This window comes from Silurus meridionalis, chromosome 20, assembly GCF_014805685.1.
Source record: "Silurus meridionalis isolate SWU-2019-XX chromosome 20, ASM1480568v1, whole genome shotgun sequence".
Taxonomy (NCBI): domain Eukaryota; kingdom Metazoa; phylum Chordata; class Actinopteri; order Siluriformes; family Siluridae; genus Silurus; species Silurus meridionalis.
This window is the reverse complement of record NC_060903.1, coordinates 235,001-250,000: the sequence shown is the minus strand read 5'-3', so window position 1 is coordinate 250,000 and position 15,000 is coordinate 235,001. Positions and strand designations below refer to the sequence as shown.

General features: G+C 44.2%; 1 protein-coding gene across 1 annotated transcript in view; it reads right to left on the bottom strand.

Annotated features, from left to right (window-relative positions):
* The window catches only part of LOC124402735 (retinal-specific phospholipid-transporting ATPase ABCA4-like), a 31,616-nt gene that overhangs the window by 6,227 nt on the left and 10,389 nt on the right, over positions 1-15,000 (bottom strand). The window contains 31 exon segments of the mRNA XM_046875921.1: positions 838-900; positions 1,018-1,138; positions 1,634-1,763; positions 1,857-1,980; positions 2,099-2,246; positions 2,347-2,462; positions 2,554-2,731; positions 3,104-3,273; positions 3,393-3,467; positions 3,590-3,695; positions 3,778-3,810; positions 3,905-3,999; positions 4,186-4,375; positions 4,511-4,609; positions 4,694-4,818; positions 5,011-5,294; positions 5,474-5,545; positions 5,723-5,777; positions 5,858-6,063; positions 6,201-6,294; positions 9,031-9,212; positions 9,404-9,541; positions 9,803-9,942; positions 10,630-10,761; positions 10,965-11,142; positions 11,302-11,517; positions 12,211-12,300; positions 12,631-12,835; positions 13,268-13,489; positions 13,624-13,846; positions 14,009-14,185. Coding sequence (XP_046731877.1) covers positions 838-900; positions 1,018-1,138; positions 1,634-1,763; positions 1,857-1,980; positions 2,099-2,246; positions 2,347-2,462; positions 2,554-2,731; positions 3,104-3,273; positions 3,393-3,467; positions 3,590-3,695; positions 3,778-3,810; positions 3,905-3,999; positions 4,186-4,375; positions 4,511-4,609; positions 4,694-4,818; positions 5,011-5,294; positions 5,474-5,545; positions 5,723-5,777; positions 5,858-6,063; positions 6,201-6,294; positions 9,031-9,212; positions 9,404-9,541; positions 9,803-9,942; positions 10,630-10,761; positions 10,965-11,142; positions 11,302-11,517; positions 12,211-12,300; positions 12,631-12,835; positions 13,268-13,489; positions 13,624-13,846; positions 14,009-14,185 — 4,387 coding nt within the window.

Here is a 15,000-nt window from a genome sequence, read left to right as displayed (position 1 = left end):
CCAGTCGGGCTCAGTGCCGTTACTTACTGCGACCACCATTGTTTTTGTTATTAAGGCTGTTGTGACTTGTGTAAGCGAAGTGGTTTAGTTTCCTGCACTTCTTACATTGTCTAGCCATCGCTGCGCACTTCTCCGTACCCCGTGGTGTCTGAAACACACTGTGTGGCCATGGATTTAAGTTGATTCTGTGCTACTTTGTGAGATCGCACTACATCTATGTCTCTTTCAAGGCTGAGATTTGGTTCATAGTTTAGCAGTTTTTCTTTCACTTTTGCAGAGTTTATGGCAAAAGCTATTCTGTCCCTTTCCATGTCTTCAGCATTAGTGTACCTGCAGTCTTTCACTAACAATTTCAGGTCAGTCTGATTGCACTTTCTCATGGAATTTATATTGAAGAAAATTGTTTTTCTTGGGAATCACTTTTGCTCTCGTGCATTTTCTTCGCTTATTGTCCAGGTGTTATAAATGTCTTGCCCTTTCTCCCAAACCCAAAAACAGGAGATAACTGCAATGTTCCTCTTCAGATTTTTCGTGGAGTGGCCCTTGAACCTCAGCTCAGCGTGATGTCAGAATCTCCTCCATGCGTCAGGCAAATCCAGGGAATCCCAGTCCATCCTGATCTGACACCATGTAATGTTTTATTGTTCACTCTATCGTGAAATATTATAAGATTAATAACTCATGGACGTGTCCTGCAATTTCCCAAGTATTATTACAGCGCGTCACTTCCTGTCACCATCGTTTTACTTCCTGTCACCATCGTTTTACATACAACATACCGATCACTACACTCATCTCACATCTACAAGTGTGCTTTCATTACAGTGGATGTTGTACCTCTCCAGGTGGAACACCCACGCAGATCCGATCCACTGTTGGTCTCTTCCTCCCCACGTACACCTGAAAACAAACACACACACACACACACACACACACACACACAGATGTGTAAGTGATGCAGGTTACAGAGTGTGTAAATAAGGTGATTATGTTGGGTTATGTGGGTGTTGGTGAGACCTTTGTGAGATCTCGGATGTGCAGGATGTCGTTACTTCGTGTCCTGTTGTAGATCCTCTGTCTCTCCTGAGCAACATCATCATCTTCCTCAGGAACCAGGATCTGACTGTAGTCACATAACCTGCACAGAAAAACCCACATCCATCTCCTCCATCATCTCCTTCATCACATTAACCACACCCATCTCCTCCATCATCTCCTTCATCACATTAACCACACCCATCTCCTCATCATCTCCTTCATCACATTAACCACACCCATCTCCTCCATATCTCCTCCATCACATTAACCACACCCATCTCCTCCATCATCTCCTCCATCATCTCCTCCATCACGTTAACCACACCCATCTCCTCCATCATCTCCTCCATCAGCTCCTCCATCACATTAACCACACCCATCTCCTCCATCATCTCCTTCATCACATAAACCACACCCATCATCTCCATCATCTCCTCCATCACATTAACCACACCCATCCCCTCCATCATCTCCTTCATCACATTAACCACACCCATCTCCTCCATCATCTCCTCCATCACATTATCCACACCCATCTCCTCCATCACATTAACCACAATAAAAATAAAAAGGAAGGAAATAACCTGTCCCTCACCAGTGATCCAGGAAGAATCTGTACTGAATGAGGAGAGTGAAGATGAAGTAGATGAAGCCCTCCAGTGCCATACACACCATGTATTTCCCCACAAAGTCCCATCTGAAGGGGTCCACAACAAACTCCTCCCCTTTACACATAAATATCAAACAGATCAGCAGTGAAGCATTGATGATATTAATGATGTGTATTTGCTGTGATATATAAAGTGAAGTCACGTCACCGAATCGAGCGTAAACGTCCGTCACCGCCTGGTTCATGGCCAAATCTATCAGGCCTCGTCCCAAACAGAAATGAGGGAAAATCAGCAGCACTTTCTTCAATCCCTCATTAAACACGAGCAGAGACTGAAACCCAGAGAGGTGTGTGTTAGAGAGATGAAGTGATCTCACACACACACACACACACACACACACACACACACACACACACACACACACACACAGGTGACAGTGAGAGTTTTACCCTGTTGTTTTCAAAGAGCTCGAGGATGAAGGTGATGGCGCTGCTGTTAATGCCGATAAACAGGTTAATGCAGGACAGAGAGACGTAGGCGGTGCTGGGAACGCTGAACACATACGACATCGGGTACATCATCGGCGTCACGGACCACCTGAAATCATCACCACCATGATTACATCAACACCCAGATCATCAACCATCACAAAAAAGGAGCAGATGAAGGAGAAGAAGGAGGAGAGGACGAAGGTCACCCGTATAAGCTCAGCAGGGTGATGAGCGCTGGCAGGTTGGTGGGAGACGTGTAGCATTTCTTGTCGAAAGCAATGAAGATGGACACCACCATGGCTGTGCTGATGGAATAATTCACCTACAGAGTCAGAGAGAGAAGATTCAGCTCCACACATCTGCACTTCCTCAGAAGGTTTTCAGAATAATGAAGATGATTATGAAGCCATCACCATGTCCCAAAAGAAGCTGGTGATCCAGTAAACGAAAGGACTGACGCCACTAACAAACTGCAGGTGTTTGGCCTTTGTTACTCGTTCCTGGATGAGGTAGAGGACGAAACTCGCCGGGACGAAGGACATGGCGAAGATCACGCAGATGGCCACGACGGCATCCACAGATGTAGTCAAGCTGTTTCACATCGCATGTAAATAAAAATACAATTATAAAATGGAAAAAGGTCACATAAAAAAATACAATTAAAAGGAATCTGGAGAAGTGAGTGTGGTTTGGTGTGGGAATGGCGTGACATGCGTGACATGAGCGTGACTTGAGCGTAACATGAGCTTGACATGAGCATGACATGGTTGTGGTTTGGGTGTGGTTTGGGCATGACGTGGGTGTGGTTTGGGTGTGGTTTGGGCATGGCATGGTTTGAGCGTGACGTGAGCGTGGTGTGAGACATGGCGTGGGCGTGGTGTGAGACAAGGCATGAGCGTGGTCTAAGACATGGTGTGTGTGTGTGGTCTGAGACACAGCATGGGCGTGGTCTGAGACACCCACATTGTGATGTCAGAGAGCTGCTCCTTGGTGAGATTGAGAGGATGATTGATGGTGGTGATGCCGAACTCCGACGGTTCAGCGTGAAACGGAAGGTTCGCTCGCAGGATGGCGTTGCTCGCTACGTTCATGAAGGCCACCATGGCGTGCCATCCTTTATTATTAAACCACACCTGTGACATCACCAAATACAAACAGCAAGGGCACTTAACCAAGGGAACAAGGGAGTGTGTTCAAGTACAATACTGGAACACAACCAGAGTTTCTTCTCCTTTCTGCGATCAACGTTTACCTTTACGTTATATTCAGTCTCCATGTGCCGCAAAAAAGGTCCGATTTCTTGAACAGCCATCCTGGAGTAGGGACCCTAGGGAGGAGTTGAGCACTAAATGACACGCAACCATTTTAAATGCTACACAGTGTAAATGTAGTTAAGAAGTATTATTATAACTAGGTAATGTGCATGTGAAGGGTGTGTAAGGTGCCTACCGCGGTGATGTTCATCATATTTCCGAGCTGATACAGGACATTCTGAATGCTCACAGGATCCACCTCCAGAACAGGAAGTCTCCCTCCCACAGACAGACCGCCATACCTGAGAACAAAAACCTACGTGTTTACAGAGAAAAGACTTTAAATCGTATTGGATTGAGAAGAATATGTTGTAAAGACGTTACCTCTGCTCATTCACCCAGTATTTACTCTTCAAACTGTATGTGAGAAACACACATTCAGGTCAGAACACAACAGTAAGAACTGTGAAGTCATAAAAATGAGCATGCAGGTAAGTGAGATGAAGGTCACCTGGTCTTGATGAGGCTGGGATACGTCTTCACCAGGTAATCCGTTATGTTCCTATCCGTCAGGTCCAGCAGAATGTCCCCTGTCGCTTCCTTCCTCTGTACAGAAAACAAGAGTGCACTATTACCATGCAGGTGGTCTGCTAGAACAAACTTACTGCTTTACACTGATTGGTTGCAGAATTTTAAGGGGCAGAGTTATCCGAGCCCAGCACAGTCTATTTCTATTATTTTTATATTTTATATTTGATGTGAAAGGTTTCTGCCCTACAGTCGTTGTCGTACCTGGCGTGGGGGAAGCCCTCCTGCTCCGATTGGACACACCGGTAGCATTGTGAGCTTCTGATTAGTGCTGCATTGACAGGAAGGGGAGGGGTTTTGCTCGGTCCACTCAGGGCTCAGTAAAATATTACTGATAACCGGGGAAACTGGTGGAACTTCCCAATCCGTCGTTATGTTCCCACATGGCAATTTCCTGCACAGACACACACACACACACACACACACACACACACACATACACATACACACATACACATACACACAGATAAACAATGCTAGCAGCATTTTAAAGATTATAAACAAGCCAGAAGTGTGTGAAGTGTCTCACTCCAGCGGCTGGTCCTTCATGCAGCGTGTCCCCATGCCCGGGTCTCTCAGCAGTGAGTAGATGAAGTGTCTCATTGTGGGATGGGATGGACGCTCATTACTGAGGAGCACAAATCTGATTAGTTCTCAGAGCAGTGCTGATGCAAAAAGGTCTGATACAATGTATGAGTCAAACAGTGTTCACCTTAAAAACGTGAACTGCTGTCCGTACATCCACGGCGTGAGCGTGAGACTCGGGTACTCTCCAAACGGGGGAACGATCAGGGTGAAGAACAGAGCCACTAACACAAAGCTCGCTGGCAGAACAATCTACACACACACACACACACACACACACACACACACACACACACACACACACACAGCAATTACTAAACACATGGGCATGTCTGGTGAACAGATGGGCGTGTTTTAGTGAACAGATGGGAGTGTCTAAGTGAGCACATGGGCGTGCCTATGTGAAAAGATGGGCGTGTCTAAGTGAACACGTGGGTGTGTTACCTGAGCGAGAAAGTCCTTGGAGCTGCGTGTGGAGTGATGAAATCTCTTCACCAATAAAGCGTGAAACTGTTTTATCACCAGACTGAAACCTTTCACCTGCCTCGAGCCTTTTCCTGCCCTGCTCTCTGAGTCTCCACCCACCACATCCTTCTCCTGCACGTCCTTCTCCTGCACGTCCTTCTCCTGCATGTCCTTCTCCTGCACGTCGTTCTCCTGCACGCCGTTCTTCTGCACGCCGTTCTTCTGCGCGCTGTTCTCCTGCATGCTGTTCTCCTTTCCTACTGCTGTGAACCACACAGGAAACATCTCAAGAACTTCACTTTCAAACTGTCATGGAAGTTCTAGCAAAGCCATGACTGCAGCACCTGCGATGAATGCTAAGCTAAATTGCTAACGCGCCGCCGTGCTTGAAGCAGGAAAGCTAAGCATAGCGCTAACATCAGCCCATCTTTCTGTTAATCACCTTCAGGAGCCACAGATTTTTTATTTCCTCTCAACAAACTGCTGCTTTTTCTCCTCTGCAACATCCACTGCTCTGAGGAACACCATCACATACAATACACAGTTACACACACACACACACACACACACACACACACACACACCAAACACACACATACACACACACACACACATCACCACAGTTGCAGATAGTTTAAGTTGATGGAGTTGCTGATGATGGTGTGAGTGTGAGCAGTGAGAGAACATTCACCTGGGTTAACACTGCCGTTAGCCGCCTCTCCATCTGCAGTAACCTTCAGGAAGATCTGAGAGAGGAGAAGACGTCTCACTTCATGTCTAACATCGTCTGAATAACACCACGGTCCTAACTAAACTTGATACGCACCTCCTCCAGCGATGTGTCTGTGATGCCGAAGCTGCTCAGGCCGATGTCTCCGAGGGTCTCCTCCAGCTCTCGGAACAGGCTGGCGTAGGAGCGGTGTTTAAACCCTTTATTAGGCAGAAGGTAAGTCAGCTCCTGTCCGATCACCTCAATCAGCCTTGCCTCAGGAACGTGATGGTGGATAAGACTGGTGATGTTCTCCACATCACCTGACGAGGAAAATGGGATCGATCACTTCTCAGAAGAACAATATATTAATTAAACAACACTACTGTTGCTAACAGAGGAAAAACATGTACAATGAAAATGATACAGTAAAAAACTAGGAGAAAACTAGCATGCTAACCGTCTAGACTCCTGTCGATCTGCTGTGTCTGACTCTCCTCTTTATACCTGGTGCAGGTGGAACACATACAGGAACATTCAGACGCACAGTCACACTGCAAAAAAACACCACAAAATACCCTGTTTACCTTTCATGTCCAAGAAACATTCGACCTGCCTGGATCCAGGAAAATACCCCACTAATTTACCCCAGTAATATACAACAGGAATATACCCCACTAATATACCCCAGTAATATACCCCACTAATATACCCCACTAATATACCCCAGTAATATACCCCAGTAATATACCCCATAATATACCCCACTAATATACCCCACTAATATACAACAGGAATATACCCCACTAATATACCCCAGTAATATACCCTATAATATACCCCACTAATATACCCCACTAATATACCCCAGTAATATACCCCAGTAATATACAACAGGAATATACCCCACTAATATACCCCAGTAATATACCCCACTAATATACCCCAGTAATATACCCCAGTAATATACCCCATAATATACCCCACTAATATACCCCAGTAATATACCCCACTAATATACCCCACTAATATACCCCACTAATATACCCCAGTAATATACCCCATAATATACCCCACTAATATACCCCAGTAATATACAACAGGAATATACCCCACTAATATACCCCAGTAATATACCCCAGTAATTTACCCCACTAATATACCCCAGTAATATACCCCATAATATACCCCACTAATATACCCCAGTAATATACCCCACTAATATACCCCACTAATATACCCCACTAATATACCCCAGTAATATACCCCATAATATACCCCACTAATATACCCCAGTAATATACAACAGGAATATACCCCACTAATATACCCCAGTAATATACCCCAGTAATTTACCCCACTAATATACACTAATATACCCCAGTAATATACCCCACTAATATACTGATAATATACCCCAGTAATATACCCCATAATATACCCCACTAATATACCCCATAATATACCCCACTAATATACAACAGGAATATACCCCACTAATATACCCCAGTAATATACCCCATAATATACCCCACTAATATACCCCACTAATATACAACAGGAATATACCCCACTAATATACCCCACTAATATACCCCAGTAATATACCCCATAATATACCCCACTAATATACCCCACTAATATACCCCAGTAATATACCCCAGTAATATACAACAGGAATATACCCCACTAATATACCCCAGTAATATACCCCACTAATATACCCCAGTAATATACCCCAGTAATATACTATAATATACCCCACTAATATACCCCAGTAATATACCCCACTAATATACCCCACTAATATACCCCACTAATATACCCCAGTAATATACCCCATAATATACCCCACTAATATACCCCAGTAATATACAACAGGAATATACCCCACTAATATACTGATAATATACCCCACTAATATACTGATAATATACCCCACTAATATACCCCACTAATATACCCCAGTAATATACCCCACTAATATACCCCAGTAATATACCCCAGTAATTTACAACAGGAAAATACACCACTAATATACCCCAGTAATATACCCCAGTAATATACCCCACTAATATACCCCACTTATATACCCCACTAATATACCCCAGTAATATACCCCAGTAATATACCCCATAATATACCCCACTAATATACCCCACTAATATACCCCACTAATATACAACAGGAATATACCCCACTAATATACCCCATAATATACCCCACTAATATACCCCACTAATATACCCCACTAATATACCCCAGTAATATACCCCAGTAATATACAACAGGAATATACCCCACTAATATACCCCAGTAATATACCCCACTAATATACCCCACTAATATACCCCAGTAATATACCCCAGTAATATACCCCATAATATACCCCACTAATATACCCCAGTAATATACCCCACTAATATACCCCACTAATATACCCCACTAATATACCCCAGTAATATACCCCATAATATACCCCACTAATATACTAATATACCCCAGTAATATACCCCACTAATATACCCCAGTAATATACCCCAGTAATTTACCCCACTAATATACCCCACTAATATACCCCAGTAATATACCCCACTAATATACCCCAGTAATATACCCCAGTAATTTACAACAGGAAAATACACCACTAATATACCCCAGTAATATACCCCAGTAATATACCCCACTAATATACCCCACTTATATACCCCACTAATATACCCCAGTAATTTACAACAGGAAAATACCCCAGTAATATACCCCAGTAATATACCGCACTAATATACCCCACTAATATACCCCACTAATATACCCCAGTAATATACAACAGGAATATACCCCACTAATATACCCCAGTAATATACCCCACTAATATACCCCAGTAATATACAACAGGAATATACCCCACTAATATACCCCAGTTATATACCCCAGTTATATACCCCAGTAATATACCCCACTAATATACCCCACTAATATACCCCACTAATACACCCCACTAATATACCCCACTAATATACCCCACTAATACACCCCAGTAATATACCCCACTAATATACACCACTAATTTACCCCAGTAATATACCCCAGTAATATACCCCACTAAAATACCCCAGTAATATACCCCAGTAATATACAACAGGAAGATACCTAATATAATTTGCATATCGGGTGTGACATCACAATAATGTGAGGTAATTCGTAGCCCCACCTCCCTGAATCAGTTTTATGGGAAAGTGCTGAGACTACAGGTAAGGAGAAGTTTATTTCAGGTGTAACTGCTGCTTCACCTCTTTTTTGCGGACGTCTTTAATACGGCGGACAAGTGTGAGATAAAATCCAACACCGAAGCAGTTCTTCAGGAAGAGAGGAGAACCGCAGCAGTGCAGGTGACCTTTTGAAATAATCGCCACTCGATCACTGAGAAGATCAGCTTCATCCATGTGGTGGGTGGAGAGAATGACCGTCCGGCCTGAGAGAGAGAGAGAGAGAGAGAGAGAGAGAGAGAGAGAGAGAGAGAGAGAGAGAGGGAGAGAGGTGTTGATTTTCTCTAACAGGAGCTCTGAGGGTTTTGTGTAAGATGTACGGAAGGAGTCTCCAGTGTCAGTGGTGTATAAAGTATAATTTTCTATACTGTTCTACAGTAAGGTGGTGTAGTTTCACCTGTGCGGAACTTAAGGAGTAAATCCCAGATGGAGCGTCTGGAGTAGGGGTCAACTCCTGAAGTGGGCTCGTCCAAAATTACCACCTTAGAACCTCCAACAAATGCCATGGCAACCGACAGCTTCCTCTGCATCCCACCTACACACAGTGCATGAACATAATGAGGGGTAACCCAGAAAGAACCCACTAGAACCTCAGAAGAAACACAGGAGAAAATCAACAGGAACTCAGAAGGAACTCAGGAGCAACTTACAAAGAACTTAGGAAAAACTAAGGAGGCACCCAGGAGGAACCTAAGAGGAACTCAGGGGGAACTCTGACAGTGCAGGTCTGATCTCAGCAAGTTTACTGGGTATAATTATCATAAATCATCAGTCGGACTGAGGGATGAAAACAGACCGGAGAGATTTTGAGCTTCATCGTATCGTTTGTGTGGTAAATCCAGATCCTGCAGCATGTTCTCCAACTCCTGTTCAGCTTCTTTACGTTCTCGGCCCTTTAGTAGTGAGTAGAAGAGGATGTGTTCCTCCACCGTCAAGCTGAAAAAGGTGAAGCACAGAATCGGAAAGGAACCCATAATGTTCTCCTCCACACACCACGGTAGATGTTCTACTGACTGCTGAGTTTTTTTATTACTTGTTTGTATATGTGTGTATGCGTGTATGTGTGTGTGTGTGTGTGTGTTTGTGTGTGAGTGTTGTGTGTGTGTGTGTGTGTGTGTGTGTGCGTGTGTGTGTGTGTGTATGTGTGTGCATGCGTGCGTGCGTGTGTGTATGTGTGCGTGCGTGCGTATGTGCGTGCGTGTGTATGTGTGTGCGTGCGTGTGTATGTGTGCGTGTGTGTGTGTGTGTGTGCAAGTGTGTATGTGTGTGTGTGTGTGTGTGTGTGTGTAAGCATGTGTTGTGCGTGCGTGTGTGTTGTGCGTGTTGTGCGAGTGCGTGCGTGTGTGTGTGTGTGTTGTGCGAGTGCGTGCGTGTGTGTGTGTATGTGTGCGTGTGTGTGTTATGCGTGTTGTGCGAGTGCGTGCGTGTGTGTGTGTGTGTGTGTTGTGCGAGTGCGTGCGTGTGTGTGTGTGTGTATGTGTGCGTGTGTGTTATGCGTGTGTGCGTGCGTGCGTGTTGTGCGTGTGCGTGTGCGTGTGTGTGTATGTGTTGTGCGTGTGCGTGCGTGTGTGTGTGTGTGTGTTGTGCGTGTGCGTGCGTGTGTGTGTGGTTGTGTATGCTCACTGATTAAACAGGATGTTGTACTGAGGACACACGCCCAGTGACTGTCTGATCTCATCCATGTCTGATCGAATGTCCTTCCCGCTGATGAAGGCCGTCCCAGACGTGGGAGGAAGCAGACCAGTCAGTATGGAGCTGACAGAGGAGAAGAGAGGAGATGCTCAGTGTTCCTCATTATTTAAAATGTTTAATGTGTTTAATGTGTTTAATGAGTTTCTAAAGTCTTCACTGATGTTACGTTACTCCTCGTCTGAGGGTCTGAGTGCAGTTAAAGAGGGAGGGAAAGTGAAGGAGGGAGGATGAAACCCAGAGGAAAGAAAGGAGAAGAAGATACATACAGTGTGGTGGTCTTTCCTGCTCCGTTGTGCCCCAGAAATGAGGTGATCTGTCCTTCATAGAAGTTTATACTGAGAGCATTGACAGCTGGACGTGAACTTCCAGGATAAACCTTCACAAGCTCCTTCACACACACGCCAACCTCCAACCCCTCAGGCTCTGCCTCGAACAACAGGTTTCCTATAAACACACAAACACACACACACACACACACACACACACACACACACACACACGTGATCTGTTTAATGAAACATGCCATCATCATCTTTTTCTTGCCCTTCTTCCTTACCCGTTCCTTCACCCATTCCTTCACCTGTTCCTCACATGTTCCCTCACCTGTGTGCTCTGCCTGTCTCTCCTCCTCATGGGGATTCAGAACTTCCTCCTCCCTCTTCTCTCTTCTCTCTCTCTCCATCATCTCCCTCTTTTCCTGGTGTTTACACGTCCTGAAAGAAGAGCTGCTATTCTGCACTGGGGGCTCAGTGGTGGTCTCAGCAGGATGAACCTCCTCCTTTTTCATCTCCTGGTTTTCTATCGGAGGTTTTTCAGGAGCTGCAGAAGGAAACATGGACCTGTCTGAATACATGAAAAACTGGTGGCCGCAGGTTAATGGGGCAGAGGGCAGGTGGCATGTCGTGAGTGTCAGCTGCAAACAGCTCACAGGCCTGAAGGGGGCAGTAGAGGTACACTATATAGGCAGAAGTATTGGGACACCTGACCTTTTCTGCCATATGTGGTTCTTTTCCAAACTCTTACCACAGAAGCTGGAGGCACACAATTTTATCAGACGACTTCGATAAAATATTGTGTTCACTTGAACTTGGAATCACACCTGTATGTAAGTTACCTAATGAATGTTTTCTGTTGAAGAAAGTGAGGAAAAGGATAAAAAGTGGAAAGAAAAAAGTCAAAGAGAGAGATGCAGATCTGTGTGTGTGTGTGTGTGTGTGTGTGTGTGTGTGTGTGTGTGTGTGTGTGTGTGTTTAAACACATAAATATGAATTAGTGATCGTGGCAGAATGAAGCTGGTTTGCTGTTGGTAAACCTGTTACCCGTCTCCTCTGCCTTCCACCCGAAACCAGCGTTACTTTTTAGACACTTTAGCCTGCTGGTTGATCGTACAGTTGCACAAAGAATAAAACAAAGTGTTATGTTCAACTCTTCTCCAGACACAGCTCATCCCTGATTGGCTGTTTATTGTTGCAGCTCATCTCTACACACAAGAAAGTGAAGGTGTTGCAGTACCTGTATCACCCTGAGTGTGGGGGCGCTGTGCACTCTTCCAGTAGGACGTCTGGAGGGGAAAATAAAAAGATTTTCCGATTCCGTACTGACCTAAACACAAACAACACACAACACAACTTATTTACTAAATGTGTGTGTGTGTGTGTGTGTGTGTGTGTGTGTGTGTGTGTGTGTGTGTGTGTGCAAATATTCGAGAGAAATGTCTTTAATATGATAAAAATAATGTTGTCACTTTTTGCCTTGATGAATATTTAATAGTAGGTGGAGTCAATGCAAATCAGCTGCAGTTACTTAAGGAACAGACTGTAAAGAACCCCCACTGAAGGGCAGGTACTGAAGTTACAGACACACACAGTCTAGACTGTCTCCAGTCAGGATCTCATTAACATCAGTGGAGATCAGTGTGTGGTATCTCCTGACCTGGGAAAACGTTATCGAGGTACCAGGCTAACACGCCATAAAAAAACGAGTCAAACAGCATCATGCAGATGGAGTTGAGGAAGGAGAATTCATCGCCCTCTAGTGGACTGGTGCTGATGTTGTCCCACTGAAGCCCCAGGCCCTGCTCCTCATAGCGGGATAAATATTCAGTCCCAAAACCAAACGCCACTGGAGACAGCAAACTCTGTAACACACACACATTACAAAAATAACACACTGATAAACACAACACACACAAATAAAACACACTGATGTACCAACAAAAACTACAAAACTGAAAATTAGCCTAGTAAACTGGATTATCTACATTACACTGTGTGTGTGTGTGTGTGTGTGTGCGTTTGAAGTGACTGTTGATTAATTTTCTATAGCAGCATGTTCCCAAGTGTTCCTCTTACTTTATTATTGTTTTATTAATTCAAGTTGTTGCTATGGAAACGATAACATATCAAAACAAGGTAATTAATATTAAGCCTCACTACTGTCAGAGCTGCTGTTATAGCACCTGATAACCCCCCGAGCAGACTGCACTATAGTGATGGTGTGTGTGTGTGTGTGTGTGTGTGTGTGTGTGTGTGTGTGTGTGTGTGTGTGTGTGTGTGGATGAGGAACTGACGACAGCGAGTTTGATGTTGGAGGTGAGTCTGTCCTGCCAGGCGAAACACAGGATGTGGGGCAGGTAGAGGGTAAAGTAAACGATGCCGCTGCAGGCTGCTGCTAAATTAGCCTTGTTGAAGAACACACTCATCAGAAAACACTGCATAATTGTGGCTGTGGTGAAGGTCAACAGGAAGAAGAAGAGGATCATGGGATTGCTGTAGTTCAGTACGTTTCCAGTCTGGAGAGAAATCACAAAACATATTGATGTTTTTAATCCTGTTTCTTGCACTGATACGTTTAAACCACTTTTAAAGTTTAAGGAATGTTTTAGAAACATCATCAGCGTTCTATCAGAGTGTTTTTTCTTCTCACCATGATGATGAAGGTTAGCAGAGTCGTGCTGAGGGTCATCATCAGAAAGCTGTCGATGAACCATGTGCACCAGATCACGCCGTTGGTCACACCCATGACCTTCAGCGTGTCCTTCAGCCGGAGCTCCTTCTCCAGCACAATGCTCTTCACTATCATGGACACGGAGTAGACCCATGCCAGCACCATGAAAATCGGGAAGCAGCGGTTCAGCGTCAGCATGAACCTGAACACACACACACACACACACACACATGCACACACACACACTTTAAAATCACTGTACAAAATATATCAATATTGATATATTTTTATTTCTTCTTTTATAAACTGCATGTGTACAAACATTTAGATAAAGAAATGAAAGTGTAAATGTGAGAGAAGGTACATGTCATCCACGTAGCAGGGGTATGGAGTCTGCTGCAGGTAAACCCCGAGCGGGGTGTGAGGATCGCTCAGGAGCTTCAGGATGCCATGCTCTATCATGTCCTGCAGATACGCAAACCCTCCCCATATATAACGCAGATCCTCCACCGGATCCGCCCTCGGCCCAGGGTCCCAGTACCTACACACGGTCACGTGCAGCATGAAAGGGGCAGAAGTAAAGTTAAACTCCATCAGCCAATCAGAAACCTGTTTAGCACTAATCTAACTGATCATTTTAAGCTTTTAGTAAATCCTGTAGTTCATATTTCGTCCACACGGCGGCAGCAGATTACTGTCATTACATTGCTGCATAAAATAAAGACCTGCACAGAACAGATTTTTCAGTCCCGCCCCCGCAAGGATCAGTCCCGCCCCCGCAAGGATCAGTCCCGCCCCCGCAAGGTTCAGTCCTGCAGTTTTCATTTTAAGGCACTGACTGCTTCTTCCTGTTACTCTGATTTTTAGTTTCACCTGCTTCCCTTTTGTATGGAATCCTGTTTCCGCCAGTGAATAAAAAAAAGAATTTAAAAAAAGGTTATTGCTTTTTTTTTTATAAAAATGTTGTTTGTTTGTATCTTTAATAAAGCAGTGATATCTGGAGCACTCAGTGATTTCGCTGGTTTTAGTTTAGGTGCCACTGTTGCTTCTGTGCAGTAGATTTTTAACAGTTTATTTGTTTTCTTTGTTTGTATTTGTTTTGGTAAATTTGTATTTTTAGTACACATGAGTATTTTATCGCCCGCACACGCATTCACCATCAAATCATGTAGATCTCTAGATCTCTAGATAGATAGATAGATAGATAGATAGATAGATAGATAGATAGATAGATAGATAGATAGATAGCTTCTGATTGGTTAATTATATAAAGAACGTGATGTGAGGTTCATTAAGCCCCGCCCACATTCACCCTCCCATAAAGCATGATGTTATGAATTTCTCATTATACAGTAG